At 37.8% G+C, this 27,568-nt stretch overlaps 4 protein-coding genes across 4 annotated transcripts; 3 read left to right on the top strand and 1 right to left on the bottom strand.

Moving 5' to 3' along the window:
• LOC120113300 (lysine-rich arabinogalactan protein 19-like) lies at nucleotides 1-2,500 on the top strand. Its single transcript, XM_039134398.1, has 2 exons — nucleotides 1-1,134; nucleotides 2,203-2,500. Exons 1-2 carry the CDS (start codon nucleotides 508-510, stop codon nucleotides 2,290-2,292), a joined length of 717 nt encoding a protein of 238 aa, XP_038990326.1. The 5' UTR covers nucleotides 1-507; the 3' UTR covers nucleotides 2,293-2,500.
• LOC103705840 (FK506-binding protein 5-like) lies at nucleotides 1,053-7,307 on the bottom strand. The gene is made up of 5 exons (XM_039134399.1): nucleotides 7,060-7,307; nucleotides 5,202-5,346; nucleotides 4,976-5,081; nucleotides 4,674-4,896; nucleotides 1,053-1,131 (listed from the first exon to the last, which is right to left on the bottom strand). Exons 1-3 carry the CDS (start codon nucleotides 7,270-7,272, stop codon nucleotides 5,047-5,049), a joined length of 393 nt encoding a protein of 130 aa, XP_038990327.1. The 5' UTR covers nucleotides 7,273-7,307; the 3' UTR covers nucleotides 1,053-1,131; nucleotides 4,674-4,896; nucleotides 4,976-5,046.
• A 3,213-nt stretch (nucleotides 7,308-10,520) lies between these two features.
• LOC103705839 (probable apyrase 7) lies at nucleotides 10,521-19,093 on the top strand. Its single transcript, XM_008789719.4, has 4 exons — nucleotides 10,521-10,700; nucleotides 13,850-15,891; nucleotides 18,256-18,575; nucleotides 18,835-19,093. Exons 2-3 carry the CDS (start codon nucleotides 14,046-14,048, stop codon nucleotides 18,549-18,551), a joined length of 2,142 nt encoding a protein of 713 aa, XP_008787941.2. The 5' UTR covers nucleotides 10,521-10,700; nucleotides 13,850-14,045; the 3' UTR covers nucleotides 18,552-18,575; nucleotides 18,835-19,093.
• Nucleotides 19,094-21,974: 2,881 nt separating this feature from the next.
• LOC103705838 (paired amphipathic helix protein Sin3-like 3) lies at nucleotides 21,975-25,957 on the top strand. The gene is made up of 3 exons (XM_008789718.4): nucleotides 21,975-22,123; nucleotides 25,214-25,384; nucleotides 25,479-25,957. Exons 1-3 carry the CDS (start codon nucleotides 22,107-22,109, stop codon nucleotides 25,642-25,644), a joined length of 354 nt encoding a protein of 117 aa, XP_008787940.2. The 5' UTR covers nucleotides 21,975-22,106; the 3' UTR covers nucleotides 25,645-25,957.
• Nucleotides 25,958-27,568: the final 1,611 nt, after the last annotated feature.

The following is a 27,568-nucleotide window of genomic DNA, read 5'->3' as shown; positions in this document are numbered from 1 at the left end:
ATAAAGTTATTTAAACCAAAGTCATGGGCCATACTGCTCAGATATGAAACTATTTGTGAACCAACATGGATAGCTTCATAATAGCCTCCATTCATCAGTTACAGCTTGAGAATGGTGATTACATCCAAGCAAAGGCACTCCATATGGTTGTTCTCAAGTCCTTTCAATCTCTCTCCAAAATTAACCACAAAAATTGCCCATAGAGGCATGGAGCCCTGCTAACAATATATATATATATATATATATATGAGAACTATATCTGAACCATAAAGTTCCAATCTCCTCAAGCTAACACAAATAGCTCTCAGTAGATAGGCTTATATAGAGACGAGAGAGACAAGCCAGGACATTCTTATATGGACCATGGTCGTTCCTGCGTCCTTTTAAACCATTTCCCGATCTAACCACCTTCCTTCATCTCCAATCCTTAGCAGCCTTCTTTCGTCTTCATAAGCTCAAACATCCACCAATCGACACATATCCATTCCACCCCACGAGTCATTCGACATGGAATCCCTTTGGTGGCTTTGCTTCTCAGCCTCTCTTCTTCTCGTCCAACTTTGCACCGCCGGAGCACAAGCACCGGCGGTTGCACCCACCATCCTACCACCACCGGTCGCCCCCACACCTCCAACAGCTGTGACACCACCACCCTCTTCAAGCCCGACAAACTCGCCACCTCCGGTCTCTACACCACCACCATCAGTGCCACCGGCATCGCCTCCTGTTCCATTAGCGCCTGCATTACCACCACCACCAGTATTGCCGCCGCCACCGACATTACCACCACCAACAGCTTCGCCACCAGCTATAACTCCGGTGGTGCCACCGCCAGTGCCACCACCACCAGTGCCACCACCGCCAGTGCCAGCACCGGTGCCGCCACCAGTACCATCGCCGCCAGTGACACCGCCAGCTACACCTCCAGTGATGCCTGGGCCGGTACCAGCACCGTCAATATCTGTGCCGGCACCTGCTCCGGCAAAGCGCAAGGGGAAGCACAAGAAAAGAAGGCACAGAAAGAAGCATGCACCAGCACCTGCACCGACCGTGCCAAGCCCGCCGGCGCCGATTGCGCCCACGCCACCTGATGAGTTGGATGTAACGAGTCCGGCACCTCAGCCAATTGATCTGGTGATCATGCAAAATTTCAAATTAGATTATTTTCCAACAGTTACATAATATATTATCAAGATATGGATATATGATTGGCATAAGAAAAGTACTTGCATTGGGACAAAAAAAAAACTTATATATGTTTTATCAGACACTCTACCAGTAGTATACATTAAACTTTACAGCAGTGATAGTGCATGTATAACTGCCAGATTTTTATTTTTCTTTTTTTTAAAAAGAAACTCAATAATATAATAAAATGTATAAATTTGATTTAAAAAATATAAAAAAATAAATTTGACAAAAGAGAGAGAGGGAGAGAGAGAGAGAAGAAAACTAGTGTTTGTCAAAACAATTGAGCGGTGGACCGTTTACAATGCTGCAGCTTTAGAGCAAGTAACAATCCTCAATCATGCAAGCAATCAAAATAAAGAAAAAAGCTATAATGCATCAGTGCTTCAATAATCATGCTTTACTTCTAGTTTTATAAGATCAGGTGCACATTTATTTTCAAAATAACATCGATCTCAGGGTTGTTTTGTTGTTTGTGAGTTTTCTAAAAAGATAATTGTAGAATCTCATCATCTATAAAACAAGTCTCACACATTATGGGATAGATCTGTTTCTCACAAAACTCATTTTTTCAAAGTTTTACAAAACCAGTTTTATAGAAATATTCAAACAAAAGTTTTTTTTGTTGTAAAACTCAATCTTTTTCAGGTTTTCTACAAACCTATGTTAATTAAACCCAACAACTAAATAACTTAGTGGAATTTAGATATGCAACCAATTGTTTTAAAACAAAAACCATTTATATCAATACAAAATATATTGAACAAGGACATGCATTCTTTATGGTCACTGGCATGGCCACATGTGCTATGTGCCAGCAAATATCCAGAGTTAACTCAGAAGACAAACATTGTTAAGGCAAATGCCTAATCTTTATTGCTTGGAGGAGCTTTAAAATATTTTAAATTGCAAAATAATGCTAGTTAAGTTTCTAGAGTTCAAAGAATTTAAGAACTATGGCTCATGCATGACTTTGCTTAATCCTAACCACTCTGCTCTTCATTTTGATTATAGAATGGAAGCATTGCGATGTTTGAGAAGGGAGGGATGCTCCGAAACTGGGTGGGAACCATATTGGCTATTTTTATGCTGTTGATTGTCTGAAGTTAGCACTGCTTGCGGCTCGGTAGAACAATCTTCCAGTTTTGCTCATATTACAGAGGATTATTGTCTTCATTGTTTTCCAGTTACCAAATGCCATCTTCATATTTATCATCACATCTGTTTTTGCGTGTAATAGAGAAAGTTTTGTTTTTGAACTATGCAGTGGAATTGATTCAATCACTTTGGTCCGCTTCTAGTGGTTGTTTTACTTAACCTCACATCGGCTTATTCGCTTTATTTTTATATGATGTCATTCCACCTTATCTGAAAAGTGTGCAGGTTTCCTCATAGCAACCAAAATGGTCGTTCAATCAGACCATTGACTTTGCCATTAGGTTAGTAGTAAAGCTATCAACTTTGAGGTTTGGTCAACATAAAAGAATTTCATCAATGGGTCAAGACACAGACACAACTTGAGCAGATAAAGCCATTTTTCTTTCTCTGATCCACCATGATACTGTATCCTTTTTTTCAAGAGCTTCTCACACATGGCTCATACCCTTTTGAGTTGAGAAATAAACGACCACAGGAGCCAGGGATAAGAAGTGATAGGTGAAAATGAGGTCGAGCTCCATAAGATGGCTCACCTTTTAGTCTTTTACCCCCTCTAAAGACTCACCAAATCTGAGTTTTGCATGAGGGAGCTTTTATTGATTGAACTGGATGGCATATTTGAATCCACATCTTATGTCAAAAATTAAAAACCTTGCATCTAAACCCACTAACCTCTGCAGCCAAGCATCTAAAGACAATCCCCATAGCAGACAAACTAAATTAGCGCACAATACACTCAGTGCATCATTTTAAGTTGTGCTCCCAGTACACATCAAGGAAATATCTTCTGATATATCTTTTGATTGTGCAGCCATGAAACAACGAAGAGCACCAAGAATATTAAACAAACACTGGTCCCTTCGGTGCATCATACAATTGAAGACCAAGAAATGATTATTGCCAAGAGTTCTCATTATCTGCATAAGACCTAATTGCAGTGAGACCTGTACAGCTGCAACTCCAAAATTATGCAACTTTATAGCAGCCCTACAAGGCTCTCTTAAATGATAGCAAGAAAAACCAGCCTTAACATTGGATATTGACTGATGTCTGAAGAAATATTTTCAAACCTAAACTGAGAGACAATACCCAATCCTACTGAAACACAAAAAGGACTAAATTTCATGACACCATCATCCATCCTTTTCGCTATGACTACTGTAGTGGTCAAGAAGATCTACCAAATGCTACAAAGTACTCCGAAACAGCACATACATCATTACGAGAAATCGCATGTGTAAATCAACACTCCACGTGGCATATTTTAAAGCATGTTATCAACCTCAACCATCCCTTTAGAACAGGATGACTCTTGAAGAAACACAGCGAGAACGAATCACTTGAACAAACTCCCCATCACCGAACATATTTGTAGCCAACTGTTATTGAAAAATTTATGCAAGATTTTTTGCTTAAAAAACTTCAGCCTTTTAGCTCAACCTACTCACCATAACATCACTATATAATTCAAATTATCAAGCCTGATAAGAGACAAATATACGTGCAAAAAGAAATAAAAATGTTTCAATTTATACAGTTTTTAGCTAACCTCGACCTTCCCATATCTTGCAGCAAGATGTTGATGGAATGGAGAAATCATGGGCTCATCAATAAGTAAATCTGACTCTTTGGGAAGGGCCAGCTTGCAGGAAGAAGAAAGCTTGGGATATTAGATAAACCAAGGAAAGACTGAAGAAAAGCTCATGGTAGACTTTCATTCATCTGATCCTCTATTTTCGCTCAAGTGCACCGCATATCCTGTTTAAACAGCATGCTGTGCTAAGCGGGTATTCAGAAATTGCAGAGGACAAGGCAAGCTTTAGATAGAAGATTACTATCACGCAGTTCCTATGAAACAGGAACAATTTCTATGATTAGAAAGAAAGAAAGAATCACAAAAACATGGTACAGCTGTTCCTGGGATTTCAAAGGAAGATAGCTTAGACCAATCTGACATAGGCCTATGTAGATAAGCATGCACCAGCGCTGGCACGATAGATGATGTATGACACAGACTCGCATCGGCCGGCATGCAGATCCATAATTGATAGTCAAAATAATATTAAACTGTATAACAGATTATATTTTTTTAAAAGCATGGGCCAGGCCATATTGATGTATATTATGGTGAGTCATAGTGTACTAATTGACATACAAAAATACAAGTCACAACAACTGATGTTAGGTCAACAGATACATACTAGAACATAGAGATTGTGTATCATACCAATGAGGACTTGGTAGGGCATCATGTAGCATATTACAGTATTCATTGATTCTTTACACTTAGATTGTATATTAACCCATTAAGTGAGATGAAAACTTACTTGATATAAAATCATCTGTATATTCCCTATCGATCACTCCATGTGCCATGGCACCAACCTGAACATATGGTCCCATATGTACATATATACGATGATAATAAGCCTATTCATTTCAAAGTTTTATCATCGGCCGCACACACCAGACAAACAAGGCTGACATTGTCACTTGCAGCGGCAGCATAATTGTTCAAATCAACCAACTTTTCTGAACTATATGAGAGGCCTATAAATGCAGTAGAATGGTTAGTGTTCATTTACAACAACAATCAATCGTAAAAAAAAATTGACAGAACAAATCTGACCTATTTTCCCGGAATTGGCAGGCAAGTGGCATGTAACACGATTTTTTATTACATTAAGAAGTTTCACACGCTTACCAACAGCAGTTATACTCAATTTTTAAACTAACTGCACTGCAAAAACAAAAAGAAAGTGTACATCAACATTTATGGATTTGGAAAACAATTAATTAGATCTAGACATTTATCAGGTTTCAGAAGAACAAAAATTAGCTTTCTTGTAACTTACACATGAGACCAAACAACCACTTCAATGTCCGTGGGATGCGTACATATGGTTTAATTTCGAAAAGGACTCCTTTATCAGTTTTTACGTAAACAGCATGCAGCCTCCCAGCCTTAGTTATTGGGCTATCAAAAATTGCAAGAAGTGCCTGACACAGTCATAAGTTGACAAAAGTTATGGCCCAAAGTAAATTAAAGTCATGTAATAGGAGTGCCAATTCAGATTCAAAAATGTGTAAACTTTAGAAGAAAGCAAGACAACTTACTGTGAGAAACTACATGTTACAGCATGTATGCAATTGATTTTTCTTTTCATAGAAAAACTGCTTTTGTAGGTACTACTTCCTTCGAACAATAAATGCTCAACCACCTAAACACAAAAATTACCTGTCCACGTCTTGACTAATTGCACTTGAAAATGCAAAGATTCTAATCATCTCAAGTAATAATTCTCAGCAATAGTTTCTTGTTAATAATTGGGCTATCAGCGGAACCTCCATACCTGTTCATTGCATGAGAGTATGAAGCCACACTATTAAGCCATTACTTTGAAGGGATTTTCATGGTGCATGATAATTGTATTGTCAAAATTGACAGGCATGTCCACTAAGAGAAAACTGTAGCAAGCATAAGATATGGACTGTTGAAGTGACATAATATACATACACATGGAAGCATAACTTTAAAGATATTAAAAATGAAAAATGAAAAGGAGAACAGAATCAAGAAATCGGAAAAGCTGGTGAATGATATCTGGCCTATAATCAGCAGGATTAGGATTCTGCTTTCTTAGATAGCTGGCATGCTCATCCGAGTTCGGAATGTGGAATTTCTGAAGAAAAGAAAATTAGCTAGGTCACCTAAAAAATAAAAATAAATGATAAGAAGGCCATTCAATAATACACATTCTAAGCACATGGCTGTAACATCTTCCAAGCAAAAAAGGATAAAAGATTATCTACCTTTAAACCCATTTATAAGCATCCAACTAGTTGATGCATAGCAAACAACTATAGTTTTTGGGCACATTGGTCTTTTTGACTTCTTATTTACATGACTAAATTGTTTCTAAACCGGGAAAAAAACCTGCACTAACTAAGAACAACCTAAAAAGCAACTTCTGCTCACCTGGCAACCTCCATAGATGCTTTCCCAAGGAACCACGAGGCTAATACTAATAAAGCCTTAATTAAGCACTGGAGTAAAATCCTAATCCAAATATCCCGTCCTAGGAGCTATTTTCACCTGTCTTTCCAACGCTAACGGTCATTTTCACTTACTTCCCTGAAAATTTGGCAATTATAAACCATGAATTTAATCAAACCCCTAACCCAATCAAGCCCTAGAGCAAAACCCCAATCTGGAAAACCCTACTTTAACCCTCGAGATATTGCCTTAGAGCTAACGGTCATTCCACAAACTACACTCGTGCTCCATGGTGGACCGGCTTCTGTGGATCCCTGCGAGATATTGCCCCGCAAATGCTCACTAGACTTGCCTATCAGGGGTAGGCAACAACCTTTCCCGACTTGTCCCCCTATCACCTCTTCACTACATCATAGAGATCAAGAATGCACAGGGTAGCCCGGACTTGCCTTTCCAACTCTTATATCCAGAAACCACAGTTCTAATCAGACCCAGAACTCTAATGGAACCGCAGTCAATACCCCGATCGCAAGAAAATCCAACTTGAACCTCGAGAATCACCCAAATAGCCATTCCCACTCACCTTCCCTCCTTCGGTGACCAAGAACCGCAGTTCCAATCAATCCCAGAACCATAATTAACGCCTAGAGCAAAACCCTCACCCCAAAATCCAATCTTTAACCCTATAAACCAGTCCAAGAGCCATTTCCGTTTACCTTTCCGACTTTGCCGACGACGAACATTCCCGCCATCAGCTCCACAGCCTCCTCATTCCTCCTCTCGTCCTCAGCCTCCGCCGCCACCTCTCCATTCCCCGCGCCCTCTTCCTTCACTCCCTCCTCCTCCTCCTCCTCCTCCGCTTCCGAGACCTCATCTTTCTCCTCTTCTACCACTTCTTCCACTTCTGTTTTATTGTGTTTTCGCCCCATCACGGCGTCTCTCCTCGCCTTCTCTCCTCCTTGCTCTCCTCCGCACGCGCAACTCAGGTGAGCCCGGAAAGGGATCATTAAATCATCAGCCGTCCATTAAGATTGAACGCGCAATATGACCGTTGTTGATCATCAGGTCGAGCCACCGGTCGATCACGCTCACGATTTTCTTTTTTAAAAAAAATTAAAAAGGATTAATCTCAACCTTCCATTCGATACCCATCTCATTTCAACTAGAATGGAAATTTTATTGGAAATGACAAAAAGGTAATATCATCCCGGCAAGCGCTGGGCAACTGGACCCAAAAAAAAAAAAAAAAAACATTAGCAGCTATATATGATTTTTATTTAAATTATAAAAAAAGTATAAAATATTTTATATGCCGCTATATAATATATTTGTATCTATTATACTTTTTTATCCTTTTATTATTTATGCAACTTATTAACTGCACTCTTATCATAGATGGTGAACATAGTTAATTACTGCTATTCTTATTATTAAGAAAAGCATGCTTCTAAGAGCAATTTATCTATCCAAAATATGATCGCAGAAAGAAAAGATATTTAAAAACCAAGAACATATCAAAAATATCATTCGGTTCTAGAAAGGCATTACAATGGTTTGTTGAATTTAACAATCAATCAGATAATATGGAGTCAATCATCTGTTCTAGAATTTTGAATTATGATATTTGAGATGTTGAGGTGGTGTAGCATCTTGAAAATATATACGTGTTTATGATTTGCGTTGTTGTCTAGAATACATGTTGGAGACTCATTAGTATGTTGTCGATCAAGTAGCTAATGCTACTTGATCATGAGCAAGCATGAATTAGCCTATATTAATCTGATGGTATGAACATAAACCTAAAGAATGGACTCTCTGTTGTATGCTAATTAAGCTAGCAGTCATACCATTCCCCCTTGTACATTTTAATGTGGAATACTATGAACTGTGAGATGGCATCTAAAATCATCTGTTTGCATGTGAAATTAACTGACAAGAGAGGGGGTAATCAAAATATTCTCTCTAGTTCGCATGTCAAGAAAAAATTATCAATTTATTCTTGAAATTTAAACATTCCAGTGGAGTGATTCTTTTCCAAAGTCTCAACCATGGTCAATGACCATGACTGTTCTTGTCACTGCCAATTTTAAGGACAAAACGAGGATTTCAAGAAGAAGAAAAATATATTAATAAAGAATAATTAGTTGTGCCGTCAGGGTTGATTGAGATTTGCACTTGAAATGAGAATGATCTAAGTGGGGAACAAACTTCAAGTCTTTTTCTGACATTAAGATTTCAAATATCCTCGTCATGCAACAACTAAGGAATCCCCCATTAAATTTCTAATATATCTTGTAAAGTAAGAGAATAGGGACATTGCTACAGGGAGAAGTAATAATCCTAAAAATACATGATAGTGGTATGGCCTTTGTCACTGTTGTCTGCATATGATTTCATCTGTCCTGCTTATAATGCCACAAATAAATATTTAACTCAAAGTCTACTAATAAATTCAATATAGGATTTAAGCAGCAGCTAATCATTTTTCAATCACAATTGCGATAATCGTTGCTTCACTCCACAAAATATATATATGTAAAATATAAAAAATGTTGTCATTGTATTAGTATTATATGTTATATAAATACTTTAGATCCCTTTCCAGTTCCCACATTCTCACCTAGAAGCAGATGACCCAATAATTTGATGGGACAAAAGTAGACAAGAAAAAGGAAGGCACCTAATCTTTCATTCACTTATTCAATTTAAAGAAAGGCTTATGCGCAAAGTAAATTCAATCAAGGGATTCCACTCCAATAGGATTTTAAGTGATAGTATGATGCATCATCTTGCTCGGAAAGATAATATGATGCAACTTATTGGGAGCCTTACATGTGTATTGTGACATATTCTCCTACCATCAAGGTAGAAGAAAAATGTGGCAGTTGCTCAATATTTGGAAGACAAAAGAAATATCATGGTCTCTAAAAGAACATGGAAAAGATAGGGTTTCTATCTAGACAAGGAAAATGCAATGAGTTTCTCTTAAGTATTTTCCGGCATAAAGATGTACACCTCTAGACCCTTATTTCAGAAAGCTTTAATTTACTGTATAATTTGTATCATCACATGATAGCATGGTTAAACATTTGAGCGAAGCTTCCAATGGATATATGGGAAGGTTCATATTTTAATCAATGTCGAAGTATAGATAATATAGATGAGAGGGAACCACTTTGTGGATGCTACTTTTCTTGCTGAGAGTAGTATGCTTTGTAATTATATTATTTTACTATAAGAATAAATAAAAGGATTCTTAAACAAGTATGATTCAACATAAGGAGGAGTAATGTATCATAAAATATGATTTAAATATTTGAAGTATCTGTGTTTTAAAGGTGCCAACTTGGTAGAGTCACTAATTGTTGGACACTAGATATCTGGCTAAATTTAATTCCACCTTCACAAAAGTTTCAACCGAACTTTCTCTTATTATAATTCCAAAAAAAAGGTTATTTCTAGTTGCAACATCAATGATTTTATAAAATAGAATCCTATATTACTTTTGCTCTTTTGAATCTATTTTACCTCTATTTGCCTTACTTAACATATATTGAAAATGAAGTATAATGTACACCTCATGGAGATAAAAAGTATGGTTAACTATGTGCCTTTTAGATATGCTATAAAGTTAAAAATATTTTAAAAAGTAAGAACTATATTTCTCTTCCTCTTTCTACTTTTAGAAGGTACTTTTATCTTTTTTTTCAACCATAACATTTGGTTCAAGAAGGTGGATTAGAAATCAAGTGCTAATCTCTAATAAAAAATTAAAATTAGTTGATCAAATGCAAAAATACTTGATTTCATTCAACAAAAATTAACTCAAAAAAAATTGAAGTTAAATTCAGTACCCATCAAATAAAAGGTTAGATATAAATTTGAATTTTAATTCATCACTGCCGATCTTCATCTAGGCTTGATTCGGCCTTTTATCATTACTTGGGATCTATATTTTTTTAAATTTATTAGTAAACTAGGACATGTAATACATACTCTAGAAAATACTTAAAAAAAATACAATAATGATTATAGAAAAGTTAAAATAATTAGTATAGAATTAAATAACAAGAAAAAAAAAACCTTACAATATGGAGTCAGCAACGGAAGGTTGGTTCTCTTTTAGGTTTACTTCCAGGTGGCTATAAAAGCAACTCTTGATCTAAATCAACTCGGAAGGTGGTTCTCCTACTCCCCCCCTCCCCAGATCAATCCCCGGCCAACCTTTCTCTCTCTTCCTCTCTCTAGACCAGTGGCACGGTCGGTCGCCGCCCGTCCCTCCGCCGCCACCGCCCCCTAAACCACCGTCACGGGCGGTCATCTCCTCCACTGCCGCCGGTTTGAGCCAAAGCCACTGGTCAGTCATCGATCTTGATTATCTTGGAGTTCTTTTCGTGAAAGATCGATAAATTTTTTCGAGAATTGATATTAAAAAAACTGTTTGTTTCCTCTTGTTTTCCCTTGAATTTTTTGTTTGGATGCAAGATTTGATCGAAAGCGCCGCTCGTTTTGTTTGGTTGAGATGTGTCATGGGTAATGAAGGGTGGTGCTTGATCTTGTTATTTCTTTGGGTAATGCTGAGATTATTCGTTTTTTTCAGTATAATAAGGGTACTTAGATGAGCCTTTTCGTTGATAGGAGGGTTGAGAGACCTAAAGATGAGGTCTTTTAATAAGTTTCTTGGATTTAGGGGTCAGTGGGTTGGGACACAGTATTAGCTAGCCTTTTAAGTATCAAATTTTGGATGTGAATTGGGTTTCTGTCAGAAGGCACACTTGCTGATCTTTGCAATTGTAATCCATAACTCGGGAAAAGGAATACCATAGGATTTGTGTCATTAGCAATTCTGGGATACATTGGATCAATTGAAGGTCTATGAGAAAAGAGATCAAAGAGTTCATGAATATCATTGGATGGATAGACCAAATTTCTTGTTGCTGATCTTTGCGGATGTAATTCTTTATGCTGATCTTTGCGAGTGTAATCCTTAGCTTGGGAAAAGGAATACGCTAGGATTTGTGTCATTAGCATTTCTGGGATACATTGGATCAATTGAAGGTTTATAAGAAAAGAGATCAAAGAGTACATGTAACTCGTTGGATGGATAGACCAAAAAAAGGAATACCTTAGGATCTGTGTCATTAGCAGTTCTGGGATACATTAGATCAGTTGAAGGTCTATGAGAAAAGAGATTAAATAGTATATGTATATCATCGGATTTTTCTTCTTCTTCTTCTTGCTTATTTCTGTGACTGTAATCCTTAGCTTGGGAAAAAAGACTACCCTAGGATCTGTGTCCTTAGCGGTTCTGGGATACGATGGATCAATTGAAGGTCTATGAGAAAAGAGATCAAAGAGTACATGTATATCATTGGGTGGATAGACCGAGCAAGCATCGTTGGCTTCTTATGTGGTATTGGGGATATCCAATGGCAAAGATACTGCCTAAAGCTGTTAAACTAATAATTCAAAAGCTGGCCAGGCTTTGTAGTGAATATTTTCTAAGGGATCGATCGAGTGAATGGTTTTGCGAGCGTCGAGAGATACAAAAATGGTTGAGTTGAAATTTGTGGCAAATGGGTTATGCTGCACTTAGTGTTAGATCATTCAGGAGTGGGAGTGCAGACCTTTAAGATGCTGTATCCCATGACAGCATTTGACTCTTATTATGCCAGTTGCTATCAGCTGGTCCATGTCATAACATCATATTGTGTTGAACTAAAGAATGTCTTTTTGAATGACATGCACCATATCACATGGGTGGTGGGTGATTTTTGGACCAAACGAACCCTCTTGCTGCAGTATAGATGCTTATTGATGTGATTAACAAAGATAGTGAAATGGCATACTCTTAGACTGGCCATAATTTGACATACATACATGTACATGGCACCTAAATCTCCTAGTTGTTCAATTCCACATATGTATGCTGATGAGAGAGGGGCTTGTTGGAGGGAGGTAGTGGTGGTAGAAACCCTTAAGAGGGTTGTGAATGAAGAAATATACTGAAGATTAATTAGAAAGAGAATAAAATAAATGAATGGGGCTAACTCTACATAATTATGTGATTCCACATATATGTGCTGATGAGGAGGGGCTTGATTATATTGAAGGGAGGTAATGGTGGTAGATACCCTTAAGAGGGTCTTCCACAAAGTAGTAAACTGAAGAAATAATTTAGAAAGAGAATAAATAGATGAAAGGGGCTGAATCAGGGTCTTCCACAAAGTAGTAAACTGAAGAAATAAAGAAAGAGAATAAATAGATGAAAGGGACTGAATACTTAATAACTGATAGCTTGCTGCCTTTTCTAAGACAAAGGTTGGAGTTGACACTATTTGGCCATGGTACGGGATAACAGGTTGTGGGGTCATAAATGCTGTAGATCAAGATACATATATTTGATGGACTTAGAGTGGCATGCTCTATCTGGAGTAGAAAAGGTGTAGATTTCAGGTTTCTGACTCCAGAAGGCTTATGAGATCTAGGATTAGGGTTTTTGGATGAAGAGGATGTGCATAAGTAAAGTTCTCTACTAATCTGGCTGTCTTTTAGAAATACCAACTTCATGACTTCTCTTATTCCCAACTGCCAATGCGGCATCAATTCTCCAATAGGCAAGGGCAGTGTCAAGTTAGGCAATTTAACCCCTTCAATAAGCAATGAGAATCTTTTGTTTTGTCTGGGAGATAATATATATGCCTCAAACTATGATGGCTACATAAATTTAGGTTGTTGACAGTGCTGATGCGGGCAGGTTAGGGTGATAGGATCGATGAAGGTGACAGAAGGCAGTTGATAATATTTGTTCATAGGCTACCCATAGGAACTTTTTTGGATTTGTTCCAGCAGCCTTTTGTTGAGTTTTGAATTGCAAATTGGAGGCTCTGTATGCTATGTTGATGAATTTGCGTATTGACAATGTTTTTAATTAGCCTTTGCACCCAAAGATAATGGAAACTCATTTCCACTATCCTGTTCTGTGTTGAAAATAAATCTCTATTGAGTTCATGGATTAGCCAGCTACCACCTGATGCTCCTTGGTGTCCCATCCATTTCCGGTAAGATAGCATTACCTTTGAGGCATCTAACTTTTATTGGTACAGTTAGTTTTCAAATTATTGCTTGAATACTTAATATGGGCATTACATTTTCATGTGAAATTGATGTTACTTGATTTATGCATTCTGTTGTTCCATGCTTGTTTTGTTAATTGGTAGTTGCAGGTGCATTCTTAATATAATAATTTTAACTGTTCAGATTGCATTATTATGTACTGAGCAATAACTTTTTTAGTACAGTACTATTGAACCACAACGGAAAGTAGCGACAATCTTTTGAATGTTTGACAGGGCATTTATTTACTGTTTAGAACGCTAGTAGAAATTTGAATTTTATTCTTGCCATTTGTCATTTTTTTGTCATTGCTGGTAGGATTTACTGATTATGATAGAGGAGATGTTGATAGTTTCCCTCATGCAAGTTTCCTGATTCATTATTTTTCAGACATATAGATTCAAGGTTCTGGACTTCAAAATTTTAGCGAAGAAAATAAGCTGCAGACAAGTGCAATTTAACAGGACTGCAGCAATTCTTTTATGTCTGCTATTTTGCCTCATTTCGTGGTCGAACAAAGTGATTTCTTGTCCGAGCATGCTAATATCATAGGCTTGGCTTCAGTCAGCCTCAAGAGAAAACCAGCATGCGACTTTCCTCATCTCTCCATGAATTGCCAACATTCTCTAAACTAAATCCCGTAGAGGGTGACCTTGGCCTTGAAACCGGTAGAAGTTATGCCCATGCAAAACCTCTCCGTGCTCTACAAAGAGAGGGTGCTGCTGGATCTAGCTTTTCAAAGGAGAAATCCTCTCCAGCAACCCCAACTAAACGAAGGAAATGGATATGGGCAGTTCTAGGTGCTATTGCCATTCTCTTATTATTTTTATTCATTTACATATGTTCAAGATATTTTAGTACTTATTTATCGCGTGAAACGTCGGAGTATTATGTCATACTTGACTGTGGAAGTACTGGCACTCGCGTTTATGTCTATGAGTGGTCTATTAATCGAAATAAAGGCCACTCAAATTTACCTATTGCCTTGAGATCATTACCTGAAGCTTCTCAAAGAAAATTCAGTGCAGGGAGTGGCCGTGCTTATCAGCGTATGGAAACAGAGCCTGGTTTTCATAAACTTGTCCGCAATGAAAGCGGGTTGAGGGATGCAGTAATGCCACTTCTTCAGTGGGCTGAGAAACAGATACCCAAGCGTGCTCACAAAAATGCCTCTCTCTTTCTTTATGCTACTGCTGGGGTTCGTAGGCTACCAAGTTCTGATTCAGCATGGCTTCTGGACAAGGCATGGAATATTTTGAAAAATTCATCATTTTATTGTAAGAGAGATTGGGTTAAGATCATAACTGGCATGGAGGAAGCTTATTATGGATGGATAGCTCTTAATCATCATATGGGTATGCTAGGTTCCTCACCAACTAAAGAGACATTTGGTGCACTTGATTTAGGTGGTTCATCATTGCAAGTTACTTTCGAGACTGAGAAGCCAACGCACGACGAGACTGGCATTATTTTGAGAATTGGAGCTGTTAGCCATTATTTAAGTGCATATTCTTTATCTGGCTATGGATTAAATGATGCATTTGACAAATCTGTAAGCTATCTTCTCAAAAGGTTCTCAGGAACTGCTGCTGCTGGCTTAAATAATGGAAAAATTGAGCTTAGGCATCCATGCTTGCAGACTGGGTACAAAGAGGAGTATACCTGTTCCCATTGTGCGACAATTAACCAAGAAGGAAGTCCTTTGATTGGAGGGAAAACCAGTTCGGGGCATCCTGGAATGGTTATTCAACTCCTTGGTGCTCCTAATTGGGAAGAATGTAGTGCACTTGCAAGAATAGCAGTCAATCTATCTGAATGGTCTAGTACAAGCTCTGGAGTTGATTGTAAACTCAAACCATGTGCTCTCAGTGACAATTTGCCTCGTCCACGTGGACAATTCTATGCCATGTCTGGTTTCTTTGTGGTCTTTCGGTTTTTTAACTTGACTTCTAAGGCCACTCTTGGTGATGTACTAAAATTGGGTAAGAAATTTTGTGGAAAAACATGGGAAGTTGCAAAGAACAGTGTTGCTCCACAACCTTTCATAGAACAATATTGCTTTAGGGCACCATACATTGCCTCGCTATTAAGAGAGGGATTGCAGGTCAGAGATAACCAAGTGGTCATTGGTTCTGGTAGTATTACTTGGACTCTGGGAGTTGCATTGTCTGAGGCCGGACAGGCATTGTCTAGCAGAATTGATCTTCAGAGCTATAGAATATTGCACACAGATATAAATCCAACTTATCTTCTTCTCCTACTTTTGGTGTCAATCATACTCTTGCTTTGTGCACTATCATGTGTTGGCAAATGGACCCCAAGATTTCTCCGGAGATCATATCTCCCACTTTTTAGGCATAACAGTGCAACCAACTCAGTTCTCAACAAATCATCTCCTTTCCTTTTCCAGCGATGGAGTCCCATAAATTCAGGTATGCTTTTCTTGTGGCATTTCACCTTCCATTTTGTGATAACTGCTCGGTTCCTCCAACATCATCTAAATTTGCTGCATGCATTGAAGCACTAAGTTTTCTTTGCATCTCCTGTCATGACAGAATTTTTCCCCGAAAAAAAGTGATCAATTTTGAGTTTTATTATCCATCTTTTTTTAAAAAAAATGCTAATTAAGAGCCGTGGCCGTGGCCAATGTTGATTGCACTATCTAAATATGAGCAGTGGTATGAGTCAAGTAGGAGCTGGGTTGGTAGATGAAACAAATTCATTAACCCTTTCATGTTGAAGGGCTTTCTTCTGCTCTGTTATATGAGCAAAATCATATTTTCTGTCATAGGAATGGGATAAAAGTCAGCAATAAGGTTTTTTAAAATCAGGTCCACTTGTATTAAGGAAGTCTGATTTATCCATCTATGAGTAAGTCTTCTCTGAAACTGCTGGACTGTTTTCTGATGCACCAAGTGAGTTGTCCCGATATATTCACCATTTTTGGTTCACATATAATGATTGAAACATATATGTCCAGTCTTCATATCTCCTGGCAAAGCCTTTCCTTGCCCAAGGTTACCTTAACTAACAATTAGGCTCTGATTCTTGATGGTTGACGTCATTTGGATGACTTGTCATGGAACTTCATTCTGTCCTTGTACGGATCTTCCTAACTTACATTTATGCTAAAGAAGTCCTCATTTTAATGTGGAAATGCTTGGATGATGATGATGATGTTAATGAGGATAACTGGTTATTATACAAATGACTGGGTTTCTTTTAAAAAAATGTGTTTATAATTTCCAAAATTAGATGTTGAATGCCAGATGTTTATATACTGTTTTAAAATTTTAGAGGGATAAAATGTATATTTAGAAAGTGAGAGGATTATATAAAGTTTAGAATATGTTAGGCATTTATGTTCCAAAAACTTTATCCTTGCTCTCAGATCAAAAGGAAAGATCATTAATTCAGAGCAGATTTCATGACTTCTACTGATCGGCAAATAACTGTACAAGCTTCATAGCTTCATCAGCATCTCTGCAGGGAAAGCATGGACATGGGTGCATGGAATGCATGTGAGAATGTACTCATGAACATACAATATGGCAAATATTAAAAGTACAGGACATGGTAGAGCTAAAATATGGTTATAAATAAGTGTATATTATTTACCATATTAATTATTTATGTGAACCATATTTGTGGAATCTTTATGTTGGTTGCTTGAGTTTCAGTTAAAGAATATAAAATCTGCACCCATTTTACTCGGCTGAAGAGGCAGTGAGACAAGCATCTAATATACCAACAAACATGTATTCGTCCCCTTCACTAAAACTCCCATTATGTGGTAGCATTTATCAAAGAAGAACAGTGTATCTATAGCATGACTTAGTTTATCAAGTGAACATCATAATGTTTTTTTACATAAAGGCATAGATTAACTTAATTTATGAGAGGGTCCGTTTGAGTCAAGTGGGAGTCTGGAGTCATGTTAGGTCCAGTTAAGTTATTATGCTGGAGTCAAGTCAATAGAAGTCTTGTGAGTCAATCTGGTGTCTCAAGTCAAGTCGAGAGTGTTTCAAGTCAGATCTGTGATGTGTGGCTGAGATTCATTCTAGGCATTTCTTATGCATTGACATAATCTAGCGTGAAGGGAAGAAGGGGTGTTTGGACATCAGTTCTGTTGTGGCGGCAGCTTCCCTCGAAGAGGAGCAACCTGATCATTGTTCCTCTCTCTTTGTCCTTCTTAGATCCTCAAACATAAATTCAATTATTTTAATGAATCTGTCCTGAATACTGTTTCTGTTAGGTTGTTCCTTTTACACTGGTTGGAAGATTCAGATCTAAAACAGTCTGGACTCCACCTAATTAGGGCTGTAGGACAATTTATAATTAAGCTATAAGTAGCGGCATGTATGTAAAGTTGTCAATATGAGCGCTAGGTGATTGTCGGGTTCCCAGCTACCCATCTAGGCCCCTTGGTGGCCTTCAAGCCTGGGATCCCTGTAAGCAGGTGGCACACGTAGGCAGTGGATTGCCAGGGTGGCAAGACCGAGTCCAGCTAGGCATCCATTTCTGCCTGTAACAATTGCTTTGAAGTATCAGAAATTTAGCTCATTTGTCAAGTTTGTGCATGCAAAGATACTGACCGCGTCTGTGTGAATCGTCTGTTGGTATGTTCTTCTTTTCTTTACAAACAATTTTTCTGTCTTCCCAAATGCTCTGCCCCGTTGACATGTCCTTTTATTTTCATTTTGCAATAAGCATGAGTTACGTAATGTAGTTTGTACTTGCAATTGCTATGACCAAAACAATGTTTTGATGAAATTTTTTTGAATTTTCCCTTTCAGGTGATGGAAGGGTAAAGACACCACTTAGTCCTACTGTTTCTGGCTCTGAGCAGCATCCTTTTGGCATGGAATATGGATTTGGAGGCAGCAGCATTCAGCTTATGGAATCTTCTTGGCACCCATTAGGTGTTTCTCATAGTTATTCCTCAGGTAGCTTAGGCCAAATGCAGATTAGCAATGGAATGGGATCCTTCTGGCCACCTCACAGGGGTCAGACAACTCTTTCAAGCCGCAGATCACAATCTAGAGAAGACCTCAATGCTTCATTGGCAGAAGCTCATATGGCGAAGGTTTAGCATATCTGTGCTGTTGACAAGCTGGTATGAACCCTTAATTTTTAACAACCATGTATATAATAGCATAAAAGTATGAGATGTCTTACCTGATAAAAATCATTTTGTACTGTATCTTTCTGAATGAGAGCTTCCTTGGAATTCAAGGCTTCTATAACATTAGTTACAGCCATTATCTTTTGATAGTACATTAAGAATACCATGACAAGTAGAAGTTTTGATTCGTTTTCAGAACTCAAGATCCTCATAGGTTGTATATATTTTTTAAGCAATTCTGTTGAAGCAGGTATGAGATTGTGACAAATCAGAATCTGCAAGACAATGTGCCCACCTGCGTCACTGCAGCATGTTCTTTGATTCACCTTAAGCCCCAGGCGCTCTTGGTCCCCTTCAATTTTGTTTTCTGACGTGAAGGAGCTTCAGCAGGATGCCTCGTATTCCTTTTTTATTTTTACAACACAGTAAATTGCTTGTTTATCATAATTGCTAACTGAAAATTATTATTTTTTCTTTTAATATTACTAGTAGTTATTCTTTATCATCCATTCATTAGTATTTTACTAACAGTGGTGAATGCCTTCACACATCACTGCCAATTTGATCCCAAGCATGAAGGGTTTATGTACTTTTTTGATTTCTATTGACAAATTGCAAGGATCCATTTCCTTCGCATTAGACCAGAAAAAATGTGTTTCAGCTGCATAAACACCTAAGCAAGCGAGCTAGGTAGCTAGCTTCAAGAAGATAGTACCTTCCGTTCAAATTACCCTTTTGTGTGTGGACGGTAAATTGCACAGCAGCTTATTTATTATTATAATGAATGATGCTATAAAATTTCCAAGAACAGCATCCCAGCAGACTGACAGTTCCCAGTGAAATCAAATGCTGAGCTGATATTTTGCTTTTAATCTGAAAGGAGGATTTTAATTCTTCCTTAATCTCAGAAGGCTATTATTTGTTTATTTCATCACTTTTTAATCTTGTTATAATTATTACTGTAATAAATGCTGCTACTGAATTTCCAAGAACAGCATTACAACAGATGACAGTTCCCACAGGAATCAAATGCTGAGCTGATGTATCTTTTGCTTTTAATTCAAAAGGAGGATTTTACTTCTTCCTTAATTTTGGATGGCTATCATCTGTTTATTTAATCACTTTTTAATCTTATCATGAACGTGCTATGCTCGAATCTACTTTGTTTTCTCTCCCTAGCCAATCTTATATTCTTATTTGATGCGAGAGTTCTTTTCGGATAACAGCAGTAGTAGCAACAATAGCGAAAGCGAAGCAATCGATAGAGCATTTAAAGTCTAAATTGTTATATTCCAAGGGAGGTATAGGGATGGTTGATACATTGAATCCTAATTATATCATCATTTTTTTATTGTTGACCGGTGTGTCCTCTGTGTAACCAGGCAATTGAAAAAAAAAACTAGTTTCAGCAATTATTTGGCTTTAAGAATGTTTGTGTGGCTATTGTAAGTTCGATGATGCTGTGGATCTGTCTTCTTTCTTTGATGCCATCGAACTTCCGGTATACGTATTGCCAATATGCTTGAAGAGATGTTATTTAATAAGGTTATGCTGATACTGTTTCACTGGCCCCAAGAGGAAACATGTCATTGGGCTATGCTAGATTCTTTTGCATTGTATGGTTGCCTTTGCCTTTTCGAGTAGAATGGAGTAGAAATTATCTCTCAGCTCATCTAGATGTGTTTGGCTCTGTGTTATTTTTGTTAGTCTAAAATTTCTGTTTGGCCTTCCTAATTCATCGACCAAACATCAGTATAGGCATTGTTAACCGTTGCAGTTTCATGTATCAAATTGTCTGAAGCAAACTCAGATGCTTTATTGCGACGATGTTATAATTGATCGTGATTGGTTAATTTTTTTTTTAATCTTTCGTAATTGCAGCATTATAATGATAATTGTTGGCTAACATTTTAGTAACATATATGGTGGCTGAAACAATGATCTTGAGCCACTGAGGTGGTAGCCTAGTGAGAGCGTGCCTTTACTTCCAAATAAGTAGTTTCGAGTTCGAAACGCACGGGCATCGATTAAATTGTGAACACGGGATACTCCCTGCTCGGACACGGAGTCTGGAAGGGCGTATTGCTCTGCTAGTAGTCTCGGTGGTGCCAGGTGTGACGTACTCACACGTGGTATTCGTGCCGGAGCCCAGAGGGGTAACCGAACCGGGCCCACGGATGGGGAGGGTATGAGTAAAACCAGCCGGCGTGCCCAACATACGGTCATTTCTGCCCGCATCGAACATTCTTCTGGCGGGGTGGGGGCCGGCCAATTGGGGGCTGCTACACAAGGGTGGGCTTGTCCCTTCCTCCTCATTTCCTTTTTGTCTAGCAAAAAAAAAAAAAACAATGATCTTGTAGTTTTATGCGTATAAATTCTAAAATTATGAAAATTATATATAGATTATGTGAATACTAGATGCATCAAATGGCAGATGTTTGTGTATGGGAGGCAATTGGTTCAGATCATCTTCATTACCAAGTCCAAAATTCGCCTGAGCTGAGAACCCCCTACCTAACCCATCACCCTCTGGGACCACAACTCCGACATCTGAATCAGTCCCCATGATTGAGCCACCCCATGTCAACCGACCATCAGCCCATCATCTTCATGAGGACATATTTAGTTCTGTCGTTAAACAAAGTAATTATGCCTTTCAAACTCCTGAATGTACGCAGTCAAGCTTTTCTAAAATGCTCGAATGCCACATTTCCACTGTATCCAAGGATAGCTTGCTCACAGATCATACTGTTTATATGCATGGTTAAACATTACTGGATTGCTGGATGTATACGGAATGTGATTCATGATATTCTAGGATATTACTGATCGAGCATTTGTGGTAATACTAAGCACAATGCTTCTGGTTGTATCTTGAAATATTCAATTAGGGCTTAAGGTTGGTACATTACTGATAGAGTATTAGTGACGTACTAGCATCCATGGCTGGTTGTTTCTCCCAGGTAAGATCATAATGAGTTAGGATAAGAAAATCCCTTCTCTTCAGCTCTGTTAGTCGAGGGGTTGAAACAATTCTGAGAGGAAGGTTAGTGAATGCATGATAAATTTAGATATTAATTGAATAAACCTTCATGCAAGAACTTGGATTATTTTGCTAAGTAACTTCTGTTTCCTTAGTAACAACATATGATAAATGTTCGAGAAATTCGAGATCATTAGAGCGAGCCTGTGGGCCCCGCAGAGCCCAACAAAAATAGATTTTTCAGCCAGCGGCGGCGGCGAAGGAGGAGATATTTTTGTTCCAAAATTAATCCGCCAACGAGTCGCCTTGTACGTGTCGAGCATCCAGTGTAATTGCAAGTTAATTTCCCATGCAAGGAAACCTTTCAAAGCTTTTATTTAGGGTGAACTCTGAGGCCTGGACTCGCTTCTTCCTTCTTCTTCTATATAAATCCGAAAGATAGAGAGAGAAACAGGCAGCCTTCTCCTCCGTAAATCCTAGATCGCTCCTCCACCCTCCGATTTTCATCAAGCGGCTGGTGATCCATTGATCGAGCAGCTATGCCCTCTGCCAAAACGTACGTTCTCTTCCCCGCTTTCTCCTTATGAGTCGTTGTTCTCCTTTTTATGGTATCTTTTTGTTGTCGTTGAGATTTTCTTTTAAACTTAACCGTTCGATCTACTAGATTTTTTGCGTTGATGTTAAGATGATAAGTCTTTTTGGATTGTTTAAAATTCTATTAGATTTTATGCGACCCAAGTGTAGGGACCAAGATGCCGAAATAGTAGCCGACATAGTAAAACCTGGATTGTTTACTATTTTTAGGTCAAAAATCCTCGTTAAGATTGAATATTACGTTTGAGATTTTATATACATCTGGCAGCAGAGCAAAACCTTGCTTGGATTCCACAGAAAAGCTCCGGTTGGGTTGATTTGAGCAAGATCTAAAAGTTGGTATTAGGTCGAAAACCCTAAAGGACAAGAGAAGGGTTTAGTTTGCATGGCTCCATTATAGAATTATACTCTGGGTTCAGGAGAAACGCTTGGCATGAGCTGCTTCTAGGAGCTCTGTCATGGAAATTTAGGATGGTTCAAATTGGATGTTCGAATTCTCGGCCTAGACATGACCCTACTTGCATTAGGTTTACAACCCAAGCCTGACCGTAGTCAAAAAATTTATATTGGTTTTTGGGGGTTTACAAATTAGATTTTTTTCTTTTTTTTCTTAAGTTTTCATCTTGTGCTTAACTTGTTTTTTCTTCTTTTTTTTTTCCCCCTCGCTCAGCTCAATTATTTTGTTTGGGCCTTCTCTAGTTAGAAGGTTGCTGTGGTTGTTTTGATTATAACTGGTTTTCATTCTCTGGATGCTTCTGCCTCCCTTCCTTCTCAAAACAAAGAATAAAAAGGAGTTAAAAACGAAAGCTAGGTTTGGTTAAGTCGACTCTGGTTGCGTTCCTATGATTGATGCAGAGCTCGGTAATAACATATGAGCTTTAAAAGGACACTTTTGGGTGACAGGCATAGTGGCATAACATTCCTATGAGAAGTCCAAGTATGCCAACAATCGATGCCCCCATGCATGGCAATCATTGGTGTCCCTCCATTGTGATGCCTTAGCATGGTCCTCAAATCTGCCCATGTAGTAAAGCAATCATTCGCCCTCGGTTCTGATGCCATCAAATCGTGCATAGAGCGAATCTAGTAGAACGATACTTTTTTTTTTCCTTCCAGCAACAAATTTAGCAGAACAATGCTAACAGCATCTTCAGCTTGCATATGAACATCAGAACATGCATCTAAAAAGAAGAAGATGAAAAAAGACCGAAAGAAAGGGACTGCTCCTCCTAGAATTTGGGATCTGCAATGCACATGGAAATAAGTATAGATAGCTGTAGTTTCCCAACAAATGATACTCTACGCCGTGTGCACCATGCCAATCAGCTCGTCTTCTTCCTCTGGATCAATTATCGAGATGAGCTCATATGGCAAGATGCACAATGACACGTGGCGCATGCGGTGTCGGGTATAAATTCTCGGGAGGCCGATTAACCTTGATGTAATCGTAAATTGCGGAAATGCATTTAGTAGAAGCCTTCATAAAGAAATTTCATGTTGCTGGGGTCGAGGGCTTCATTCTGTCGCTCTTATTAAAGAGGTGTGGGGTGTGAAAGACCTCAAAGGTCGTGGAAACAGAAGATAGAATATCTAAAAAGTTGATGCTAGGAAATGCTTGTGGAAAAAGAACAAATATGATTTTGATTTCTGAGGATCAAATATCAATTCTTAATTACTTAAGATTTATACATATAATAGACAAATAATTAAGAAACCACCATAGATTATTTCAAATCAATAATTTTAATTTTTGATAATTAAAAATCTCAGTTAAGATTTAGGAGAAAAAAGATTAGGGAAACTTGGTTGCTACCTTCCATATCACATTGATTGACACCTCGATATGTATCGATTTATATTCTTTAGAGAAAAGAAGGCCGAGATTTATATATCTTGCAGAGTGCAATGTCTTTGCCAACATCAGAGTCTTGCTTGGATTCTAGTGGATGGGGTTGGTTTGGGTTGATTTTAGCAAGATCCAATTTACTATCGGCTGAAAGCTCTATTCAAGAAGGAAGTGGTTCACTTTTCATCATGAGATAATTGCTGCATCATGCAAACTGAACAAGGTTCTATTTGTAGATATTTGGATTAGGTTTAATAGGAGCACCTAATAGGTGTTAGTTCAAGTTAGGTCAAGCTAGCAACTTTGTTTAAAAAAATTAGGTTTCACATACATTGGGTTGGGTCATCCAAGCTGTCAGCCTAGTCTTGACCAACTTGGTTTAGGGTTTAAAATGCAACGGCCTTAGCACAGCTAAAGAGAGAAACATATTGGAATAATTGGATGCAAATTACAAGTTTGTTTGGAGTAGGCAAACTCGAGTTGTCACCTTACATTTGGTGCAAAGATGAAAACAAAAAGGGTAAGGTCAATGATAATAACAAAATTGAAGTTCTAAGCTTCTTTGGAAGGAATTTTTTTGATCCTGAGAAGATGGGAAAGCCCATTAAATCATGCACAAGCTTGCTTTAAAGTTTATGCTAGTGAGCTCCAATGCTATGTCGATTGATGCCTCCTAAAAATTGTTATAGAAGCCCATCCATGGAAAGGTCACTTCCCTTTTGGTGTGATCCTACTCAAGAGTGCATGGATAACTTAGTAAAGCAATGCATTCTTCCTGCTAGAATTTGGCACAGTCAAAAACCTTCAAATGCCTTCAAATATATATTATAAAAATATCGTACCGCTGAAAGGTAGGGCGCATTATTCGCCCCCTCCCTCCCAAAATTAAAGATAGCAAAGGTCACTAATCTTATCTTATTGAAAGAAATCATCCTCCTGTGAAAGACCTAGGTCAGCCTGATGTGGCTGGATTCCAAGATACATAAAAATGTGGCTGCTACAAAATGCTAATGAGGATTTTATTTGGTATGAATCTTTTAATAGGACGTTGGGAGTTTAAGCAATTCTTCGTTAGTTAAAATAGATACATTAGGAAATCAATGTAAAGTCGTAGAATAATTTTTCCTGGTTCAAGTATTTTTCGTAAAATATGTGGAATTATGTTCTCCTTAATTCTTTTTAATGATTCATTGTTTGAGGATGAAGGTTGGAAAATGCATGTTCAGCAAGCAATAGTTCAGCTGCTAATAATATCAACATCCACGCAACCACAGCCGATGCGCTGAATTATTTGAAGCTTGTCAAGGTTGCCTTCCAAAATGAACCCAGAAAATATGACATATTCCTTGAGACAATGAAAGATTTTAAAAGCCACAGGTCTACATCTTAGTTTCCTATTATTGCCAAATTATCTGATCTTTTCTAATTTTCTCTAACTCATTTGAATTCCCTTGTGATCCTATCGTTGCAGGATAGACACCAGCACTGTGACAACAAGGATCAAAAATTTGTTTTCTGGCCACCCGGAGTTAATTCTGGGTTTTAACTTCTTCTTGCCCATAGAACATCATATCACTATCCCTGCTGAGGAAGTAGCTGCGCACTATGTGGACAGAGTAAATTTGGGAGATATCTAACTGTAATTTATGGTGACCTGTCTAATTCTAATGTTGAGAAATCCTCATGATGCTTCATTGAGCTTGTTGGACTTCGTTAATACTGCAAAGCTGATGCTGGAGAATGATGTGACTGCTTTCTAGTTCTCCAATGTAATGTGCTTTAATGTTGACAGTTTGGGCCAATGACTTTGTATATCTTTTTATCTTTTCTATTAAAAAAAAAAAGATTTTTCATACTTTGCAGTTGTATTACCACAATGATTGATGGTAGTGAACGTTCATATTATGCAGCAAAGAAGGCTGAGCTCCTACTCTTCCTCAACTATATTTTCTTGAATTGCATCTTCTTCTCATTTGCTGCATTTTTTTGGTTGCTGTCTTCCCGTCTTACTTGCAATGACATAGTTGTAGCGCTCTCGCTGTACAGGACAAGGAGGCATGGCCTAGAGAAGTGTGGTTGCATATCATCTATTCACCATTGCTTTATTTAGATATTAATGTGTAATATTGTGTGCACTCTTTAATACATTAGACATACTTTGCTCCAGTTGTTTGTGTGGTAAGTTACTTCAAATGAAAAAAATGTCTGTGGAGGTATAATATGCAGACCATGATCTGTTGGTGCATGTATGAAGGAAGAAGAGACATCTTATGTGCAGAAGCCAACGATGCAGCTGATTGGATGGCGTGGCGTGCGTCTTATATAGCCAATCATATAAAATCAAGATTGTAAGAATCACGATACATCTTTCATTCAATTGTTAGGTATTTTGTTTGCTAATACTCGTGTATGTACTTATACTCAGATTTGGTTTAATCTATCTGATTTATCCCTCACAAAAAAAAAAAAAAAAAAAAAAAAGACTTGGCCTTGGGTCACCCCAGATGAAGTTGTCTGAGCTAAGACACTCAATTCCAAAGTTCTTGGCGCTGATGAGGTTTGAACTTCTAATGAAGCAAGTCGCTTGTACTCATAGTTTCTACTCACCTTTTGCCCTATCATATGAAGTAATTCTTTTGGTAAGAATTATAAATAATTTTTTAAATGAGCATGAGGAGCGATTCTGGCAGAACTATGAAATCTCAACCTGAGAAGTAATTCAGCTGGTGCTTCTTCTTTGCTTTGGTAACTCAGGAAATCCAGCTTGATGAAGTCCCTTTGCTGGTGTGTTGGTTTTCTTCATTGGAATTGGTTTCTCATCCGAAATATACTAAATCTTATGGCAATTTTTTAGCTACTAATTATAACATAATGCGCATGAATACTAAAACAGATGTTTTCTTTTTCAAAAAAATTGTTTAGAGCTTATTTGTTATATTACATTCTTATTTCTTGTTATGTCCAGCAAATTATTATAATTAAAAAATCACTCTGACCTTGAACTTTGAAGGATGTAAGACCCTTATCATACACAAAATTCTAGAAATCCGAACTTCTAGAAGAGTTTCTTTCCAATTGTCCAGCAACATTGGAATCTCTTTTTTAAAATAAAATTTCAACATGATTTAGATTTTTTAGGAAATTCTAAATAGGATTTTATTATGAGAATGAAAAGTTGGGAAACATGGTCACTCCTATATGGTGTTAGGATTTAGTTTAAGGTTAGGGCAAGATTATATGACAGGAGTGCCATGCTCCATGCACTTGTTTTTTTCCTTTTTTTTCTCCCTTTTGTTTTATCAAACAAAAGGAGGCGTCTCCTTTCCAAATCTCTGAATTGAGAATTATTTTTAGTACAAGGCTCTACAAGTAACTTATGGGGATGATTTCTATGATAAATTTTAAACTCCAGTAAACGATTTTCCAACCACAATAAATATATGAACCAATCAGCCTTCTTTTAACCTTCTCCCTCCTTCCACACTTGGTATTATGTTCTCCATTGCTCAGGAAGCCTCATAACTTCCAGTCTTGTAGGTAAACTAATGACGATCCAACACG

Source organism: Phoenix dactylifera, chromosome 15 (genome assembly GCF_009389715.1).
Source record: "Phoenix dactylifera cultivar Barhee BC4 chromosome 15, palm_55x_up_171113_PBpolish2nd_filt_p, whole genome shotgun sequence".
Classification (NCBI taxonomy): Eukaryota; Viridiplantae; Streptophyta; class Magnoliopsida; order Arecales; family Arecaceae; genus Phoenix; species Phoenix dactylifera.
This window is presented reverse-complemented; position numbering and strand designations above follow the sequence as displayed.

Excerpts from the sequence above, each read along its gene's own strand:
- LOC120113300 (XM_039134398.1), top strand. The coding sequence starts at position 508 with ATGGAATCCCTTTGGTGGCTTTGCTTCTCAGCCTCTCTTCTTCTCGTC. Across the intron at positions 1,135-2,202 it reads CACCTCAGCCAATTGATCTG|AATGGAAGCATTGCGATGTT; the intron begins GTGATCATGCAA and ends TTTTGATTATAG.
- LOC103705840 (XM_039134399.1), bottom strand. The coding sequence starts at position 7,272 with ATGGGGCGAAAACACAATAAAACAGAAGTGGAAGAAGTGGTAGAAGAG. Across the intron at positions 5,347-7,059 it reads TCGTCGGCAAAGTCGGAAAG|GCACTTCTTGCAATTTTTGA; the intron begins GTAAACGGAAAT and ends TGACTGTGTCAG. Across the intron at positions 5,082-5,201 it reads GTGGTTGTTTGGTCTCATGT|TTAGTTTAAAAATTGAGTAT; the intron begins GTAAGTTACAAG and ends TTTGCAGTGCAG.
- LOC103705839 (XM_008789719.4), top strand. The coding sequence starts at position 14,046 with ATGCGACTTTCCTCATCTCTCCATGAATTGCCAACATTCTCTAAACTA. Across the intron at positions 15,892-18,255 it reads ATGGAGTCCCATAAATTCAG|GTGATGGAAGGGTAAAGACA; the intron begins GTATGCTTTTCT and ends TTTCCCTTTCAG.
- LOC103705838 (XM_008789718.4), top strand. Across the intron at positions 25,385-25,478 it reads AAAGATTTTAAAAGCCACAG|GATAGACACCAGCACTGTGA; the intron begins GTCTACATCTTA and ends CTATCGTTGCAG.